The 20,798-nt window shown below is 43.2% G+C and overlaps 2 protein-coding genes across 2 annotated transcripts in view; one reads left to right on the forward strand and one right to left on the reverse strand.

Moving 5' to 3' along the window:
- Positions 1 to 2,828: 2,828 nt before the first annotated feature.
- Positions 2,829 to 10,621, forward strand: SLC46A2 (solute carrier family 46 member 2). Its single transcript, XM_030005849.2, has 4 exons — positions 2,829 to 4,222; positions 5,843 to 5,926; positions 7,574 to 7,730; positions 9,186 to 10,621. Exons 1-4 carry the CDS (start codon positions 3,148 to 3,150, stop codon positions 9,241 to 9,243), a joined length of 1,374 nt encoding a protein of 457 aa, XP_029861709.1. The 5' UTR covers positions 2,829 to 3,147; the 3' UTR covers positions 9,244 to 10,621.
- A 47-nt stretch (positions 10,622 to 10,668) lies between these two features.
- The window catches only part of SNX30 (sorting nexin family member 30), a 53,550-nt gene continuing 43,420 nt past the window's right edge, over positions 10,669 to 20,798 (reverse strand). The window contains exons 8-9 of the mRNA XM_030004359.2: positions 17,801 to 17,953; positions 10,669 to 15,959 (exon numbers count right to left, since the gene is read on the reverse strand). Coding sequence (XP_029860219.1) covers positions 15,900 to 15,959; positions 17,801 to 17,953 — 213 coding nt within the window. The 3' untranslated portion in view covers positions 10,669 to 15,899. The remainder of the gene's footprint in view (positions 15,960 to 17,800; positions 17,954 to 20,798) is intronic.

Below are 20,798 nucleotides of genomic sequence, written 5' to 3' on the forward strand. Positions count from 1 at the left end.
CAGGCGCTTCCCAGTACCCAGTCATGTTTTCCCACCTTGCCACTGCCACCAACCCACAGAGTGCATCAGGACGATTCACATGTACCAAGGAGGAGGAGGAGGAGGAGTTACAGAGCTGATTTACCACTGTGGAAACAAAATGTCTTGCCAGCCAGAGACTGTAAATCACAGATCCCGTCAGCAGGCTTAGGCAAGGGGGATGAAGAGGGCTTATGCGCCCACGTTGGATTGCAGTCCTGGATGTCTAAAGGACATTTTCAGACAAGGAGTGTTGAAGACCAAGCTCCAAAATGTTTGTACCTGCCAAGCCCACCTGCCCCAGCATACTAAAATCCCTACAGCAACCCAGTTCAGAAAGAAAAAGTGATGTAACCGTCATAAATGGTTTAAATATAGAAAAACCAATACTGCACAGGAATGTATAACATTCCCACAGGGAGACATTAAACACATTTATTTGGCCAGACTGACAAATGTCCAAGAGCTGGTGAAACATGGTGCTGACTTGGCCTCTAGTGGGCCTCCAGACAAGACAACTCTAGAGAGGGGTGCCCTAAAACAATGTGTTCCTTTTCCAGTAGGCTACACCAGCGTATTTTTGCTTGTAGACTAGTCTCAGTGATTCTGTAGGTTCATTTTTCTTAAATGTCAAGGGCCAATCTCTTAAGGCTCCACTGTGTTTATGCCACAAGAACATATTTTAAAGTGGATGCAAATGTCCCTATAAATATTAGTAATATGAGAACTGGGCCCCATGGAAAAACTAATGCTAGAGAATAGTAATTTTGAAGTCTTTGTGGCATCAAATTAATATGGTATTCATGAAAAGTATTTTGCAATGGGAAATATTCTGGAGCCTGGGTTAAACTCTTGCTTCAGCACTCACTGTTTTGCAATTACTGACGTGAAATTATAATCCTTCCACGAGAACTAGTTCTAAAAAATATATTTAATGTGAATGAACACTCAGAATATCCTGGAAATATATACATAATTCATGAGATCACTGATGGCATTTAGCACAATTCATTACCTATCTAGGCCTGAACAGCATTAAGCATAACACAGTATCACCTCAGTGTCAGATGAATAAGCTAGGCAGTCTGTACATGCAACAAAGTGTGGAGGAAAAATATCCCTTATTTAAGAGTTGAGCAGATCTGCAGTCTTTCAAGTGCAGTGCCTGTAACATACCTCTGCACTACAAGACAACTAATGTCCCAAACTGAAGCTTGAATGGGACAAAGTCATTTATCTTTCCCTCTAATGCCTGGTGGAAGAGAAAGGGCTCCCTGCGTGAAGCGAAACGTGGCAATTCCTCTGGCTGCATTTGTTGCTTAAACTGGTCACAGGCTGATGCTTTGGGGTTTTCAGTAAGTCTGTCTGGAATTTCCATCCTCTGGAAATATTCCAGGGTTTTGAGAAAAAGATTTGTCCCACTTCTGAATAAAAACTAAAGAAACTAGAAAGCTTTTGCAGAAAATCTGGGGGAAAAAGAGGCAACTGTTGGAACAACCCACATTACATTTTACAGCTGGCTGGGAGTCTTTTGGCCTGACACAAAACCAAATTCTCCAGCGAAACTAAAATTGTCTAAGAGCAAATCATTCTAGCAGACAATTCCCCACTCATTTCCCTGTTAGTTCTTGGGTCTTTATTTCCTTGAACCTAAATACAACACAAAAATTATTGCACGACCAATCTAAGAGTGAAAAAGTTCAACTCTTGAGCCGTGAGTATGCAGGCATTGAGTAAATGTCACCTGAATGAATAGAGTGCAACAGATGGAGGTTTTAACATTGTTCTTGCAAATTAATTATTAATTTATTTTTTAAAGTAATCATCATAAATCTTCCTGGAACAGATTGTTATTCTGCCTGTTATGATTCATTAAACCAGTGCAGAATGAGATCATTATCATTTAAGTTAGCATTCCTGAGGCTGCCAAATATCCTCCAAGTATTTCCTGCAGCTGGGACCGCAAGCATCTTCCTTGGAACTGGCAGCCTGCTTGCGCCATATCCTGCTCCAAGAGCTTCTTGTGCCTCTGGCCAGCCACACTGTCGTGCCCACAGGGACCCCAAGCCACTTGGGGTGGGTCGCTCTGCTTGAACCCCTCGTGCAGCAGCAAAATCAGAGGCTGACTTCAAGCTGCAAAGCTCTGTGTGTGTGTGGCATCAGCGCCTGCAGAGAGGCACGGCTACCGCCCTGGGGAGCTAGGACTGGAAAACGCTTCCCCAGAGGTGGGCTCTCATCCACCCCAGCCTCCAGCTCAGCCGGCTGACTACTGGGGCACAGTGGTCTCCGATGCCTTTAGATAAATTGGGAGTTTTCTCTTCCTATTGGAAATTCCCACATTGTAAAGCCAAAGGACAGAGCAGGCAGAGTGGCAGCCATGGGAGGCAGGTTACCAAAAATAGTTTTTTTCTCTTTAATTTCTTTCTGGTGTAATTTCCTGACTGTGTTGTTGAAACAACGACATAAGGGGCACGATGCAGCAACAGGGCAGACAGAAGCAGGTGAGAGCAAACGAGCCAACAACATATTTTTGTAGAAGAAAGGAAAAAAAGCTGGCAGTAAGGGGAATTAAAAAATTACCTGACAAAAAAGCACACAGCCATCCCCTGCCCTCACAGCCACCCTGAGAGTCCTGTGACACGGTAAGGATGCCAAAAGTGAAAAAAAAACCCAAACCAAACAAAAAGCAAACCACCACCCCAAACTGCAGCAATTACTTGATCAGGGCATTTTCACTTCCTAAACTGGGAGAGAGAAATTCCCCTAGGTCATCTGATCTCTGTTGAAACTAGACCAGGAAGAGGAGCAGTGGCAGTCAGCGAGTGCAAGGGCGTTCTCCAGCTGTACAAAAGCCTCTCATGTGTGAGCTGGTGATCAGAGCAGCGCAGGGATGTGCATGCGTATGTATACGCAGCAAGGCGAGGTGCAAATATCCTCCCAGCCAGATCATCTCTTGCACAACTCTCTGACTCTGTGCAGCCCGGCAGACCTTTTGTTTTTTCCTCCGCTGCTCCTCTCCAAGCATGCCTCCAGAGCAGAACTTCTGAAGAGCCGTTTCCTCCTGCACCGTTTCCTCCCACGCATCTCCCTGAAAACAGTTCTCCCCAAGAAAAGGTAGTCACCAGCAGCATGGTGGGGGTGACAGTGATGAGGACGTGGATTGAGCCAGTGGTCGCGGGTTCCCAAGTAGCCAGCGCCTTCTATGACACAGCACTGCTGCTGGTGGTGAAGAACTACTACAACCAGACCAACACCACTGCTCCTTCCCATGCACTGGAAGATGCTCAGCAGAAGGCTGTCTCTAATTTTTATATAATCTACAACCTAGTCCTGGGCCTGAGCCCACTGGTGTCAGCCTACGGCTTATCCAAGCTGGGGGACAGGATACATCGGAAGATACCCATCTGCTTCCCTCTTCTTGGCTACTTGGGCTCCAAAACTCTCCTGCTCCTCCTGATGCTGCTGGGCTGGCCCATCGAGGTGATGTATGGGGCTGCTGCCTTCAATGGGCTGGCAGGCGGTTTCACCACGCTCTGGGCAGGCGTCATGGCTCTGGCATCCCTGGGGTCCTCCGAGAGCAGGAGGTCTCTGCGGCTCATCATTATTGAGCTGGTGTATGGCCTCGCTGGCTTTCTAGGAAGCATGGCATCTGGCTACCTCTTTGTTGGCTTCAGTGACCACTATCGAGATGGCACTGTGCTGGTGGGCTGCAGCATCGCTTGCTATGCTTTCTGCCTCCTCTACAGCATTTTTGTCCTGACAGTCCCCAGGCCAGCTGCTTCCTGCCCAGCCAAAGCCAAGAGTGCAGAGGAGGTAGGCAGCCAGCTACCAGCCCACACAGGAACAGGAGCAGCAGCGGCAGGGAGTTCCCAACCTTCGGAGAGCAGCAGCTCCACTCCAGTATCCCCCTCAAAACTACTCATCATCATGCTGTTTGTGGCAGCCATCCTCTATGACCTTGCTGTCGTTGGTGCAATGAACGTGCTCCCGCTCTTCTTGCTCAGGGAGCCTTTAAGTTGGAATGCTGTGGAGATTGGCCATGGCAATGCTGCTGGGTACGTGATCTTCATCACCAGCTTCCTAGGGGTATTTGTGTTCTCCCAGTACCTGAGGGACATTACCATGATCATGATTGGAGTGGCATCCTTCAGCGCTGGCATCCTCATTATGGCCTTCGTGCGGTGGACGTTCCTGTTCTATATCGGTGAGTCGAACAGCCACTCGCACGAGCAAGTGCACCTTGAGAAAGGGGCTGGGGTCTTTCGACATCAGGAGAAGGGCTTTTGCTCTGCTTCACTGCAAGTTTCAGAACAGGGAGCGTGGCAGACCATCGCACGAGCAATTCCCCAGGAAGCCTCATTATCATTCCCCTCTCCTCACATCTCCCTTTGTACTCTTACACTCAGCACCCTACAATATCCAGAGGAGGCATACACTCCTGCCAAGGCTTAGTTTAAGGTTGGTTGACTTGTAGTTCGTCACTTGGTCATAGCCCAGATCTGAACAGGGGAGCAATGCTCACACGGCGGGGGAGCAGGAGTTGTTGCTGGCTACCTGTACTAGTTGGACCACGCTGCTGCATTGATGGGAAGCACTTGCCTTTTGTGAGGTAAGGCTTAAGGCTACAACAGAAACAAATTGGCGAAGTTTTCCTATTAAGCGAACATCTTAAGACGTGATTTATTTTTCTTACATTAAGGCATTTATGGATGATGGGAAGCTTAATAGCAAAACATTGGAGCTGCTTTAGCAACTAAAATATAATGATAATGTAGTGTAAGGAATCTTACACTATGTACAAATGACCAAGGGACAGATAACTATAGATGGGGCAGCATCCCATGATGAAGGAAAGGCCAGTTTATTGTTGGGAGGTAGCCTCTGCAGGAATATAGATAACAAAACCCAAGAACCGCATCCATTGTGGCAGTGAGATGGATGATACTCTGTTTGTCAGGTATGAATCATGTGTTGCATGGCTTTGAGGTTTTGCTTCTGAAAGTGCGAAAAAGATCTAAGAGAAATGGCCTGAAGCGATTTTTCTGTCTGCCCCTACAGGGAATGAGAAATTGAAAAACCAAAAGTTATTCTAAAGGAAAAGATGGTAGGATATTATATTTGTGTACTAAGCCAAACACTGAGTGAAATTTTTAAGAGATTTTGTTTGTTTAGGCAATCAGGCTGGGGAACAAAAAATAAAAAATTAAAATAAAAAAATGCTTCTTAATATTAAGTCCATCGTGAACACACATTGCTACACACCGTGCAGGATGCTTATTCCCTGCATTGCAGAAACACCTCAGTACACTAGACATGAATCGACTTTTCACTGAGGTTGGTTCTGCTGACAGGAAGGTAATTCCAGCTCCCGAAAAGTTTCCACACTAGAGAAAGCTTAAAATAATGCAAGCCAGAAGCACCCAGGTAGAAAACAGCTGTAGTGTCACAAAGGTACTGTTTCTGTCAAGGCCATGTAGCATGGGGTGCTCCCTCTGCTGGTTAGACTCAAATCAGCCTCACTAGCTCAAAGGACAGTGCTATATTCCATCTAAACTGGGATTTCAGGCTGAGACCAAGAGACCACAGCTGGTTTGGGCAAAGTACCTCTGCTAGTGGGAGCAACAGGTGGCTTATCCACCATTGCTTAGATGAAGTGAGGACCTACACTCCTACCAAAGATTTGTACTTCCTTCTGGTACTCAAGGGACATGAAAAGGTGAAGCAAAGGCCCTGCCCAACCCAGAAGCACGTAGTCTTCAAGAGCAGTAGTTGTGTGGGGAAACAAGGAGCAGGTACTGATGACTACATATTCATTGCATTGCAGCACGGGCAGTGATGCTGTTTGCCCTCATCCCCTTACCAACCATCAGGTCCATGTTATCCAAGCATGTTGAAGGATCATCCTATGGTAAGTACTTCAGTTACCTTACTGATCAAAAAACTCAAATCCCTCCATTCAGCCTAAGGCACAAAGAGAAAGGTAAGTTATTGCTGCAATCTGTGCTTTACGTAATAAAACCAGAACAGCTGATACCACAAATGAGAAAGGAGGAGCAGAGAAACTTGCAGAACAAGATTGTCACATCCAAACTTCTCATCCTCGGTTGCATCATCATTTATCCACAAAATTTTCAGTACATGCTTCAAGAGATTACTATCAGTGTGCAGCTCAAAGTCAGGGAAAATACCTGGGGTGCTGCTCAAAAACACAGTACTCCAGGGAAAACCAAGAGGAGGACTGTGATATTCACACCATTTATATTTGGCTTCTTTTACTTCCAGTTTTGGGAAGGATGGATTTCTTTCATCTTTTTTCAGTTATGCTCTCTAAAGACATGTCCAAGTGTTACCTGGCAATTTGTTCCTGTCAGACCACAATTTAACTAACAAATGATAACCTTTGCATAAAATTTGGCCCTTTTTGGTACACAGGAGCAGAAATTCTTTTCTATGAAAAAATATATTAGAAAATAGTAAAATATATACACTTCACAACACCGTACTGAAGGCTACCATTTTTTACCCCAATGAGCTGGATTTTAGACACAACAGATGGGACTGGTCTTGCATTCAAATAGCACCTAAAGCCCATGACTGCTCATGCCTCCTCCAGACATGTTCTTACAGCCATCCTTTGCATTCTTTTCCCTTCTGCCATATGAACACAACACTCCTCTGTCACCAGTTCATTCCTACCGCTTCTGCTCCTCAGCGTGGTCCGTAGCAAACTCACCTACCTGCCACAAACAGCGCAGCTCACACCCCAAATTAATCATTATTATTAATTAATTTTTAACCTCCACCATGAGCCATACAGGCTGCACCTGATGCCAGCGGCAGGCCAGCTCTCAAGCAGGACCATGCAGCCAAGCAGCCCTTGCCTTGGTAGCAGTATTGTCTCCTTAGGTGGCGGCTGCTCACACTGTGCAGCTGGAGAAGGCTGCCAGGGCAGCAAGCTCAGCACACAGCCCTGACCTTGCTCCCACTTTGCACATCCTGGCAGGGCTGGGTTACTCCCCCTTCCCCCATTTACCACAACAGAAACAGAAGGGTGCACTTCAGCAAAAACCCTCTTTCAGTTAGAATTCAGTTTCTGCCTTTCATCCACCCTAAACATCATACAGATTACACGCACCTCCCCATTTCAGGCATTATTATGATTTTAACCCAGTGGACCACTCTTCTGGCCTAGGGCAGAGGCAGACCCTGACTAAAATCTCTCCTGTCCTGAAGGTGTTAGCCCAAGACTACTTTTCTACCTCCTAGGGAAAGGAGCACTTATTGCCCAGTTTATTGCTGCTCTTCCAAGCAGCCACCTCTAATCTAGACTGTTTAAACAGAGAGTTTTCCAGTTGGATCTTTTGTCCTCTGCCTAAAAGAAGGGAAAGTCATTTAATTCTGGTCTAGAACAGAAGAAGATACAAGTTCATGCCATCTGGCACTTATAAAGCAACGACCACATCACTCTTCCACACAGTGGTGTTCCTGGAATCGTCAGGGAGGTACCAGAGCTGGTTTTTTCTACCCGGTAACAAACTATGTTCTTGTTTTACAGGTAAGGTGTTTGTCCTGCTGCAGTTGTCTTTAGTCACCACGGGAGTAGTGACATCTACAGTCTATAACAAGATCTATCAAAACACACTGAACTGGTATAGTGGCTTCTGTTTCATTTTGTCTTTTCTAGTCAGCTGCCTGAGTCTCCTCCCTTTAAGGTAAGAAATAGAAAGGGTTTTGTCCAAAAGCACATGCTGTTATTTTCTCCATGCTTCCTGATTATAGGTCTAATACAGATAGGAAAAATAACTTTTTTTTTTTAATTAAAGAGAAACAAAAATCTTACAGAAATATGTTGACAAATATCAAAGAGATTCAAAGAAAGAAACTTGCAAGTGATTTAGCCAATTTTTTTAGACTTCTTTTTGTTTAATGTAACATGAATTGCTGTCAGAGGAATACTTGGCAGTTTAAGAGCTGCTAATCCCAGGGGACAAAGCCTTCACACAAATGTACTGCTTGATATTGCAAAAATAGTAATAAGTAGAATGAGGGAATAATCCTACACAAAGTAAAACATTTTTTAAAAAAATCCATTGCAGGTTACTTAATTGTGATAGAAAAGAATAATCTGAGTCTTCTTCAGGTGTTTCTTTCAAAGAGAAACCATTAACGCACAGTAAGGATATAGTTACTTTTCTGATCCAGTCAATTTGCCCAACTGTACAGCTACAGAATGACTGAGAGGTACAATTTCAAGAAAAAGTTTTAAGCACAAAACCAGCTTAATTTGAAGAGACAAAGCTGAAACAGCATCTCCATCTACTCTTCCAGAATTTTCGATGGATTTCCCTCCAAATCTCACCTTGCCTGTCATTCTCTCCCCAAGACCCTCCAGCTCATTGCATTACTAGAAGCAACGAGACTCTTCCAGTATGAAGTTAAAGTGAATAGCTATAATGTCAGTATTTAATCCATGCAACAAGAGTATTTTCATTAAGATACAAGGCAACTAATGGCTAGGCTAATGTCTGATCCCAGACAAAATTCTTGCCAAGTTTTGCTGTAATTTTTTAAAAAAATAACAGTAGAAAGTCTAAAGGCAGTACATATACCAACTTCACTGTTATCACTTAGGAAGAAAAGAAAAAGCAGCACTAAGGAAAGCTCCTACACCATCAGCTGTGCCTCACCCAGAGCACCAAAGGCTTTCCAGGCTTGTGAACATGTCTGACACCTGGTGTCAGCAGGACTACAACTGTGGGGAAGGCTACTTCATACTCATCATTCCCCTGGCTTTGCTCTCCTCCTATTTTCCAGACACAGGAGTGACTATGCACAACGCTGCTGTTAACAGCGAGTCACTGCTAGCTACTCAACTGCTTTTTAATACAGGCTCCAAATAGAAGTTAGCACTATTATCACCACAAACACAGGTTATTAGGACTTCAGAGTCTGAAAGATGACAAATGGTGCCAACGTCATTGTTTGTACACAGGAATAACTTACAGAGAGGCTGGCAGATCCTTGAGAGGAATCACATGAGCACTCAGTCAGCTCCAGACACCCCAGCAAAGTTTAAGCTAAAGAATTGATGGGGCAAAAGCAAACTGTAGCTTGAAAAAGTAGTTTGCTAGGTCTCTTGTAACCTGCATTTTTATTGCTCTTTACAGCATTGTGGCCATCAAACAACGTTCAACCACTGGCTCCCTTCAGATTCTGACTGAGTGACAGAGGCTGTACCAGCTAAAGCGTCTTCTGGTCTTTATCAACTCTTTGAGCTACCGAAGTGGAAGGTTTGCCAAGCATTAGTCCCCACAATTATCATCATTACAGGAAGCACCTCATTTGTGTTTCCATTTCACAGCATGCCATGGCTTCTCAGCCACTGAGCTCACCCATGACAAAGAAGTTTGCCTTGTTATTTCTGCAGTACATCATGTTGCAGAGTACATGCGTTGGCTATTGCACACCAGCAGTCTTCAGAGAATTTTGCTTTCCTGCTAGGCTGGTTAGCAATAGTGCAGAGGGATGAGAACAGGGTAGAAAAGAAGACACATCCTTCAACGTTGAAGGGGAAAGCAGAGGATCAGTTTTTCCATTAGTTCCTTCTTGTCTGTTCCTTCAGAAACCTCAGAGCAGTTCTGTGACTTTGGCTGATGAAGGAGGGGTCCACAAGCCACATGCTGCATGCACACGGTTGTCAGCAGGACAGACCTGCTCTCCAAGTGCTACAGAAGATGTGTCAGCCCAGCTGATCAATGTTACTTAGAAGACCACTAAATACAGAAATACCACTGTAAAAAAAAAGTAATATAAGACACTTTTAGTAATCCCTACAATAAAACACTCCTGAATAGATGTTCATGCCTCTGACTTCTGGGAGATTGTCCCACTGTCCCTGGACAGTGCTTTAACAGAGCTCATGGGAGGACACCTATGACTCAAGAGCCAATACCAGCATTTCAACTCACACCACCAGGACATATCAGATTAAGAACAGGTAAGTGCAGCACACTACTCCTACAGGCTTTACGAAGGTGTAGGGACACTAATACCAGGTAATAGTCACCTTATTACCTCAGCTTTATACTGGCTTGAAACCCCTACCAAAAGGAACCTCATACAATACAGCCGCTGGCATGAGATGTCAGCTCAATCCAAATATGATTCAAAAGACTGGCATGCCCCAGAGGGATGAGGGCTTAAATTATGTGTCTACTTACATGCTAATTGAATTAACAAGGATTAAGCAGCTTCCAAGCTCCTGGACTAAGTAATGGCAAGTTAAAAGCCCTTCAGTAACTGAAATCATCTGGAGGCAAATCAGGCAGCTTCAGTTCAAGCCAGGGATGCAGCAAGCAGAAGCTGATTACTCACTATGCAAGCCCTTTCTGAGGAAGTTGCTGCCACCCCTGTTCCCCACAGACACACACTCTTGCAATCTTTCCTCAGCTCCAGACTTCACTTTCAAGTAATACCAAATGTACTACAACAACAGACGGATGACTTTTAGTTAAATCAGCAGTGGAACAAGATTTTAAGGGAAGAGTATTTCTGGTATTTCTGCAGTATGATAGTGAGCTGCCCAGCAAAATAAGTGCACACGTCATTTCAATGGCAAAGTCTGCAAAAAATGAAACTTTACATTCTAGGTAAAGGAGTCATCTTTTAATACATTTATTGGTCCATTCCATTAAATTAATTGAGGTAAACAAACAGTGCATTTTAAAAAATGTACACACTAATAGAGAATTACAAACAGTTTTACCTCAAAGTGTTTTTTTCCATTAATACTAGTTCCATAGTAAACAATGCACAAAGTATATTTATACAGAGATATATGAAAGGGTATAGAAACATGCCAGCACCAGAAGGCAAGACAACATTTCCTAGCCTGCGAGTCTGAACAAGAGCACAGTTGCCAGATTTGGTCTAGTGCAGGAAACAAAAGCCTCCTTCCCATTTTTACATTGTTGACTAGCTAATTCACAGAGAGACAAATCTTTTCACAGCTTTCATTTTGGTTTTTAATGGTATGAACAGTGACTCTAGTTCTGGTAAGTGGGTTCACAGAGGCTGAAAGCAGAAGAGTCTGGATGATGAGCCAGCACCATTTTGGTCCCCAGTACTGACACCTTCAGCAAAGAAGGGGATGAGACCACCTCCACTCACAGCCAGCTTGCCTTCACCTGCATGACCCAACTCTCCAAACCTTAAGAAGGGACAGAGGGATGCAGGCACAGAGGAAAAGAGAACAAGGATGGTGCTGTTTTATTTTCAAATACTAAAGACAAAAGCCCTTTGGCTGTTTGCTATCGTAAGACCGTCCCTCTGCGACCTGTCTCCCTGTGCAGTGCGGATGTGGCACTGGCCCCAACCCTGCTGCTTGACCTGAAGATAGGGATTAATATCCCAGCAGCAGAGTTAAGGAAATGGTTTAGCTTCAAAGCATACAGTACCAAGGCCTTCAAAGTAGTCTAGGACAGCAAGTAGCCTTTAATGTTTTAGCATGTCACTTACAGAAGGGTAATCTACTTACGCCTTTTTGGAAAGTGCATTATTTTCTGCACAAGTACTGTGCCTTAGCCATGCAACCTTAAAACTAGCCCAGTTCATTACTGGGTTCTTGTACAGGTTGGATACCGTGGCAAGACTCCAAAGTGCTAAGCATAGAATTAAGCATTGCCATTTTATTCCATAAAATTGGTTAAACAGCACTCCCCAAAAGTTTAAAATGCAACATTCACACTGCCAGAAGGCAAGTTTATTCCTGTGATCCCCAGTTTTACTTTACAGTAAAAAAACCCAAAACACAAACCTGGCAAGTAGTAGCAACTCCCCTACCTTAAAAAAAAAAAAAAAAAAGACCCCATTTTCCCTATTCATTGGTTGTTGTAGTAAAAGTTAATATACCAAGGGAAACACTGTTCTACCTTCAGAATTTAAGAAGGCTGAACATCTAATGAGCTAGTTTAGTCTATGCAATTTTGCTCAGTGGTTATCAGCACCAGGATTTTAACAGTCTGCAACTTTAATCATAATCAGTTAAATTGTGCAAGTTTTAACAAAAGCATGGCTCCTGTTAAAACACTGAACAGTCCCTGGTGGGCTGGGAAGGAATTCTTTGTACCTTGGCATCTGCAGGACTGACACCTGAAACAATATGCATCACAAACAGACTATGCAGAGCCACTGCTGCAAGGCTACCTCACAGTACCCCTGCAGTACCGTCTCTGCCACTCATGCTTGCAGATGTTTCTTTCTACCACTCATCCCACTACTCTGTCTTTAGCACAAGTGTCAGTATGACAAAAATCCAAGTAGGCTTCAATGAAGAATCCATAGTTTATTCTTTGATACAACTCACATCAGAAGAGTTCGTGTCTTTAGGGCTACACCTATTACCTTTTCATTTTTCAATGGATACCTGAAAAAGCCATGATATTTCAACATCTATGTTTATTGCAAGAGTCAGAACCTGGTAAGAATACATATGAACAATGCACGGTTCGTTACCAAGCATGAAAACAAGATCTCAGTGCTTGGTTTATTGTGCTGGTGCCAGTTAAGAGAAGAAACAAACACCTCAGAAATTACACAGAAGTAACCAGGACAGCAGTGAATCATGCATCCTCTGAGAGGGAACTTGGTCTGGCTATGGATTATAAGGAAAACTGGGCTAATTTAAGGACTGTTGAAGGTGCTGCATGTTACATAGGCTTATAGAAAAAGTGCAACTACTTTTGACATCATTTTAGTGCATGTGCAGAGGGTGACCTTAAGTGACTGAACACTCAAGTTACTCAAAGATGAAGCTTCTGCACTACTCCTGCTTCCCTTTACCAACACCTCTTACTTTTCACACTTAATGTTTGGGCCATCCAAAGGACAGCCTCTATCCTGTAAGGATTACAGGATAACATGTCAGAGTTTCACTAACAGTTCAGATCTTAACCTCTCACTAACAGCAGTTAAGTAAGTGCACTCTTTACAAGTGTCACTCTTTACATCTTACAGGAGTTTCCTGCTCTTTTGTAGTTCTCCTGTTTGGCACTGCTGCCCCACACCTCACAGCCTCTCCCACAGTTGCCTAGTGATTTACAACAGCTCTTTATAAAGAGACTCCTCCGTAGGCCACAGGAGCTGAGAGACCCACCACTACACATCCTTACACTGCAGCAATTCTTACAGAGGACTCCTGTTTTGAGTGTTAAGGTTTGCTTCCCTTGTAGGGGCTTAAGAGGTTTTGGTGTTCCGGATCATTAAGAAATCCTATCAGTGGCCACAGCCTGAGGCACATGTTCCAACCTCTCCTCCAAATCAACTTGCAGGTGCCACAGAGCCATATACTCCAACAGGGAAGTGAAAAGCATGCCTGCCTTTCAACAGCTTAGCCAGAAAAGGATTTACCTGAATTTGAAACGTATTTTGGATGAGGACTAGTTTAAAAACTATGCTGCAGAATCTGTGGCATCAGCCTAAAGAAAATTTAAGCTGACCTTCAACAGCTCCACCCTCAATGGTTACATGTTGATTTGAACTCTACTTGGTACTCCCCACTATCCATTATGCTTCTCATGAACAGCTGTGATGTCAATTGCTAAATTCCCCACAACTAATACCCACTTCAGTTTGACATAAAACTAAGAGGGAACAGGACCTCAGTGTTGTAAGGCATCATACAAAACCTACTCAACTGTAGGAAAAAAACCCACCATCCTTTCTAGTAATCTTTCACTTCTTTTTTTTGACAAGGTGAAGGGAAGACTGTCTAAATATTAGTTCAAATTACATTTTGCTTGGCTCCCAGTGATGTTGCAGAGTCAACTACAAAATTCCATTTACCACACAGGAACCAGCTCAAAAAAGCATGTTTATCTCTGTTTGTGGGAAATAGGGAAGACTGTTACCCTGAAGGTCAGACTGTTAAGGGTATGGAAGTGCTTATTTTAGAAGGGAGAGATTGAGGAAAACACTTGGTTACTGCTTCAGTATGATCCCTTTAAGCACTTCCCTTGCACCACAAGTAGTTTGTCATTCTGGACATAACAACAACTAAAAGCAGAGTTCTTATTTACACCAAATAAGTATATATTGACAAACTGTGATCTTAAACCAAAAAGCATAGTTTGTTTAGTACCACAGAGTTGTCAATGGAGGCTAAGTCAAAAAGGAAGACCGCTTAAAATGTCTTAAACTTGACTTTTGCACCCAGAGAGCATCATCTCATTAGCCTGACAGCTACCACATTGCTGCAATAACTCATCTTGACAGTTGCTACAAAGTCACCAAGCTTAGCAGGGGAGCCTCAGGTGTTTATGAAGAGATAAAAGTCCAAACCAGACTGGTACCTGGTAGGTCATCACAGAACACAGAAGTTGCACATACTCAATTACTGCTCAGATTCTTCACAAGAATGTTGCCAGAGATAAGTAATGACTCAAGTTTAGCAGTAAGCACTCAGAATTATTTATACCACCAAATTCCAATATTACATTGATATCAGCCCCAAACCCCCTCACTTAGGATGGTTAAAAAGGATTTATCCGCATGCTGTTAAACCAAGACTCTGGGACCCTGGAAATTGCAGCAGCATTCCTAAGGCCATTAACACCAAGCAGGCATTTACTTGAGGCAGGACTGCAAAAGAAAGGGAAAAAAGGGGCCTTGAAGAAGCAGTTACATTTCTAAAGGCCAATAACAACTACTAAGAAAATACATCTGTACCAAAAGTAGACTTAAAAGACTTGCCATGTGGTTCAGTAGAGACAGGTATGAACACTACGTGTACCTAATAGGGTAGCCATCCACCCCCACCGACCTGTTTAAGGCAAGTTTCACACACAATGATGCTTGGTGTAAGAAAGCATTTGACACTTTTTGGCTTTTGGCTGCTGCAAAAAAAACATGGGGAGAGAAAGCAGAGTTCTACCTTTACTACAGCAGGCACCTAAGTGACCAAGCCCAAAGTGGCTCTAGTTCAGAAAAAAAACAAAACCCAGAAACATTTAAAGCATGGACCAAGAGAACTCTAACATGCAACTTCCAGAGCTAGCTTTAGAAAAAATACACTAAAGACTCACACTTGCTTCCACCATTCCCATAAGCCTTGAAAGGCCACTGTTCAACTCACTCCCGCAGCTAAGCTGACTTTAATTCCCAAGTCAGTCACAAGTACACTTCAGCCAACTGACATTACTTCATAATCACCAAGGTAAACAAAGATACTCAGTATGAACCAACAGCATGCCACACTCACAAAAACCACAGTTCATGCTTGCATCACAAGCTATCTGCAGGTGGTATTGGTATGTTCTGTCTAGGACCAGCCCAACTCCCACACAGAAAAGTCTCCAGAAACCATTTTATCCAGAGGGAGCATATGGGTGGTAGCAAACCAGAAAATACTCATTTCCAGCCTTTCCCTGTCCATCCAAAAAAAGGGATAAGGATTGGTTAGGGAGTACTGTATCATAGGAATAATTATAATTTTTTTTTTTAGCAAACAAAGCAGAATGGTAATAAAGATGTCATTTGGCACCTTGCAGTAGAGTTTTATTTTCATCTTTTCAGCGTTCCACTCATCAGTTCCTTCCAGACTAGAGAGGTAAGTTTTATCAAGATCCCCGTGCACTTTCACTATGAACCCCCAATCACTCCATAGGATAAAGAAGGAACCATTCAAGGTAACTCAAAAAGATGAAACATACCCCAGTTTTAACACAGAAAGTGAGGAAAAAAATTCAAATCGTTTTCAGAGCGTCTGTTCCAGCCTAAGTGCAGCTGGCATTTCAGTTAATTTGACAAAAGGAGTCCTTCATACAGTTCCAGTATGTCTAGTGGTACTGAGCATCGAAGTGCTAGACTGTCCATGAAGGTACTTCTTATTTGGTCTCTGGCTTGTCTTGCAATAGTGGTATAATTGACTCCCACGCCGTAAGGCACTGAAGAAAGAAATAAAGATTTAAAAAATGGATTGTACACCAGTTCTTGTAACTTTTGTCCAACCCTTCCAGACCAACAGAATGCAAATTCAAGAAAGGCTAGCCAGGTCTTTATAGATTATTACTGAGGGGGAAAAATAACAGAATCTCAAGCAGCAAGAAAATGTTCAAAAAGAACAAAGACAACAAATTAAAGCTTTCCAAAGTTATCAGCTGGCCCAAGCCATTAAAAATCACCAGAATACCCAGGATTTCCAAGTATCAAGCTAGCTTCTAAACTGAACACCACAGCTTTCAGCTAGGCAGACAAACTGTTTCTAGTAGAAATCCACATCTTTGCGGTGTGACTGTGGGAGAGGGCTGATTTGGACACAATGGCAGCTATTATGGACAACCTCCAGCAAACTTATTTGAAAAACCCATGCATTTAGGCAAGGTAGTTCAGAGACACGGTGTACTCCATCCAGTACACCTCTGGGACTTGACTCCACTGCTTGATGAACTGGTAGGACCTGGTATAGCAAAATAAAAGTGGATCCTAGATTCTGGGTTATTAGAAAGTCACTCCAGGCTTTGGAGTCATTTCCCCAGACTCATATACTTACTCCAGTGCTGTGTTATCCTTAGTGTCTTTCAACCATGTACAGCCCAGAAGTCAAACTTGGCAAATACAGACTGTGGAATACATATTATTAAACACTGGGAAGGGGCAAACTCATCACCAGCCCTTATACCCACAAGTCACTGTTGTCAAGCATCTTCCTTCTAATCTTGCTGATCATACTGCAGGTGAATAGAGTATTTCTAGTTGTGTATCCTGAAGCAATTAGGCACTTTCCTACCAAAAAGCTTCCTTGCTGCAACTAAGAGCAAAAGATGTACAGCAATTGCAGAGGCACTGCTGGATATTCAGTGGAGTCTTTAATACCCTCCTCCACAGCAGTCTCAGAAGAGAGAAGAGACCGGGGTGAAGGAAGTTCTGTGTGACTACTTATGAATTACTGACTAGAGACACTGGAAGGGGCAAAATAACTGCATATTAATATTACATGGAGAGGTAACCTAGCACAGGAAGAAGTTTTTAAAGTAGACGTGGAAGAAAGCAATAAGCAAGAAGATTAAGTATGTCACCATGCATAAGCCTAGTAGTGTCTAATGTATCAACCACTTCATTGGGCAGCACTGTTCTAGCGTGAAGGAAAATGAGATTGGCAGCATATGCAGTTAAATGTCAAGGCCCTTTCACTTAAAAAAATAAAATAAAATAAATGACACTGAATCTCAGGTACACATGCACCAACTGAAAAAGGGCAGAGGCACCTGACTAGGTATTTCCAGGACTAGCATATAAGGGACAGAACTATGCACAAGAGGACAGAGATTAGAATAATTTATGCATATCAGGTGTAATCTGAATATGGATCCATGGATGTACATTAACCCATGTAGTTTGGCTCATAAAAGGCAGAATCAAGAAATTTTCTAGTCTGGTAGTATTACTATAATATGCAATTTCGGTCTTTTTCATCCCCACTTCTGCTGCTCAGTAATTTGTTCAATTAAAGAATGCAAGACAGACGAGAATCCAGGATGAAATGCTGTTACAGGGTTGCCTTGTGAAAGACTGCTAGTCTCACGCAGATCACTTCAGTGTGACCAGCAACTCAACAGATCACACTAAGCTGCTGACAAAGAGCAGCTTCCACAGCACTAGAGAACTGATTTAGATGTCCAAGATTCTTTTCTTCAAGACAGCGTGAAGATTTCCTGAAGAATTATCACCACCTCAGGGGAAAATGAACTACTCTTATTCCTGCCAATGCTCCAGCAGTGCCACGTACCTTCTCGTAGTACTGGATGTTTTTATCTGCCATCCCCATGAGTAGCTGCCTAAAGTCTTGCCTTTTGTTGTTCTGCCATCTCTCCATATCTGCTTTCAGGTCAGCATTGAAACACTCCACTCGATCTTGACATTTCTCAACATCTGTGGGTACCTGCAGCAAAAGAAATAAAGATTGAAACCATCACTGAGAGTGCTAGGCTGCTGAATTAGCTAAAACCTCACTGAGGAAGCTACAGAGGAAAGGGTAAGTTAACAGCCCAGTAGTCATCCTGAATAAACTCTGTTATGGCTGCAGGGAGAAAAGCCCCAATTCGGTATTAGTGAGGAGATGGGATTGCTTAATTTGTTCTCCGCTGTTTGAGGTGGTGGGCAGTTGTGCTTGTCCACCTCCATGCCAGATACAGAGGCAGACTGAGAAAGAGCTTGCTAGAGGCACATAAAGAGGAAACCATTTGGTCTAAGTACCGGTGCCTAGCTCAGTTCCTAGTTCTCAAACTGAGCAGCGTGACTACAGCTCCAGAGCGAGCTTTCTCTCCTCCTTCCCATTTAGAGTTGCACTAGTCATTTCCCAATTCACACTAGTGTGTATGAAACAACAAACATTTAGGTTTGTCCAAAGAGCTGGATAATAGACCTCAGTGTTATCTCTCAACCACAGTATACAAACAGCAGTGATCAGCTACGGTTGCAGAATAAAATTCCTAAGCCTCTACTCTCTAGCTTCCACTTTTAACCTTACAGGCTGCCTGAAAGAAAAAAATAATGTTAAGTGCAAAGCACTGATGATCATCACTGTGGATTGGCTCATGGGCCTTTGGGATCAACACTGGACATGTAATCACACACAAGCAATAGGAGAAAACTTGAAGGACAGCCTATTGCAAGCCTCGGTAGAGATTTAAATAGATTATGACAGTAGTCACCGGCCCAAGGTAGATGCACTTTAGGCCAAAGAAGTTGGTGTTCTTTGCTTATGTTTTAACTAACAACACGTATACCACCAGGCAACTACAGGAACAACTTACAAACATTTCTTCAAGCAGGAAAGCCACAAACACCTTTATCTTCCTTCTCCTTGTGCTGCTTGGTCCACACAGACAGGAAGCCTGTAAGGACATGCAGACTAGGCCCATGACCTCAGAAGAGGAAAGCCCTGAGCTGTTCAAGACACCTGAAGCACATCCTTCATCCTCATGGGATTTGAGTACTCCTTTATTCACACAACTGGATTTACCCTACAGGCAGCTTGGGGGTTCAGTAGTGTCCTAGTTTCAGCCGGGATAGAGTTAACTATCTTCCTAATACCTGGTACAGTGCTATGTTTTGAGTTCAGTATGTGAAGAATGTTGATAACACTGATGTTTGCAGTTGTTGCTAAGTAGTCTTTAGACTAAAGTAAAGGATTTTTCAGCTTCTCATGCCCAGCCAGCGAGAAAGCTGGAGGGGCACAGGACACAGCCAGGGCAGCTGACCCAAACTGGCCAACGTTGTATTCCATACCGTGTGACGTCACGTCTAGTATAGGAACCGGGGAGTCGGTGCAGGGAATCACCACTTGGGCTGGGTGTCGATCGGCAGGTGGTGAGCAATTGCACTGCGCATCATTTGTACATTCCAATCCTTTCATTATTGCTGTTGTCATTTTATTAGTGTTATCATTATCATTATTAGTTTCTTCTTTTCTGTTCTATTAAATTGTTCTTATCTCAACCCACAAGTTTTACTTCTTTTCCTGATTTTCTCCCCATCCCACTGGGTGTGGGGGGAGTGAGTGAGCGGCTGCGTGGTGCTTAGTTGCTGGCTGGGGTTAAACCACCACAAGTAGCTACACACTTCCCCCGCCCTCTCTGAGCACTATACTTCTAGCTACAGAATCCAATCTGCTACAACTCCAGACATGGAGTTCTCTTGTAGGCTTCAGACAAGAACTACCAAGCCAGTGGCTAGGAAGTTTAGAAGATACTCCCCTCAAGGCAAGTATGCCCTGTGTCATATTTGTAAGTACTCTGCTATCTTAATGGGAAAGGGTAGGCTATCAAGAGAAAGAGTCATGAAGTCTGGAAGCAAAACCATGTAAGATTTCCCAATCCAATTAAGTTAGTTTCTAAGCACTCGCCAGCTTCCTGCTTCTTCTGCCAGGATCTGAAACCACAATGAAGCTATTAAAAAAAAAAAAAAAAAACAAAAAACAACCCACCATTCTTTCTCACAGCCAGTTCTCCTGCAGGTCAGGCCGAGAGGGTTGTATGAGTTCAGAGCTACAGGGACAATCCAGTGGTCAGCAAATGTGTCACATACACTCTAATTAAGGAACAACAGCAATGAACTCCAGCTAAGTCTCCACAAGCATCATAAAAGCAGTGTCTACACATGCACCAGTCCTATTTGGGAGAGTAAATACCTTTCCTTCCAGAACTGCAGCTTCCCAGAACACAAGTTGCAACTCAGTTGTCGAAACAAAATGTTAGGTTAATTAACAGCTTTTAAGCACTTTATATCTACTGCAAGGTTAATGAAAAGAGAGGTTCTAGTTCTAACATCAAATTTGGGCTTAAGTTAAAACATCAATGCTGATGTATCTGCTTTTACCAGTGCAGATATTCATTATTAGCTAGCAACTAGGAACTGAGAAGAAGGAAGATTGTACTTCAGGGGAAGTTGCTACTTTCTTAATGATGGCTGCTCTCAGCTGTTTGAATAGCTCAAAAAAACCAAACGCCAAAATCACGTGATAACTGGCTCAAACTGCAATACACTCCGGAAGGGCCCATCACTATTTTAGTAAGCCAACTTAAACTGAGAAGAGATGAACATGTAGGCAAGAACTGAGCATAAAATTGTATATTCAGGAGTCTGGTCACCTCATTATATGATAATGTAAGTTCTGCACCTACATTTATTCCTCTTCACACAGTTCTTCAAAAGACCAGAGTGTACCAGAGTGTGTATGCTTCACATCTAGAATTTAGCATGGTCTAGTGCAGATGGCATTGCTT

Source organism: Aquila chrysaetos, chromosome Z (genome assembly GCF_900496995.4).
Source record: "Aquila chrysaetos chrysaetos chromosome Z, bAquChr1.4, whole genome shotgun sequence".
In the NCBI taxonomy this organism is placed as follows: domain Eukaryota; kingdom Metazoa; phylum Chordata; class Aves; order Accipitriformes; family Accipitridae; genus Aquila; species Aquila chrysaetos.

Excerpts from the sequence above, each read along its gene's own strand:
- SLC46A2 (XM_030005849.2), top strand. The coding sequence starts at position 3,148 with ATGGTGGGGGTGACAGTGATGAGGACGTGGATTGAGCCAGTGGTCGCG. Across the intron at positions 4,223-5,842 it reads GACGTTCCTGTTCTATATCG|CACGGGCAGTGATGCTGTTT; the intron begins GTGAGTCGAACA and ends ATTGCATTGCAG. Across the intron at positions 7,731-9,185 it reads CTGAGTCTCCTCCCTTTAAG|CATTGTGGCCATCAAACAAC; the intron begins GTAAGAAATAGA and ends TGCTCTTTACAG.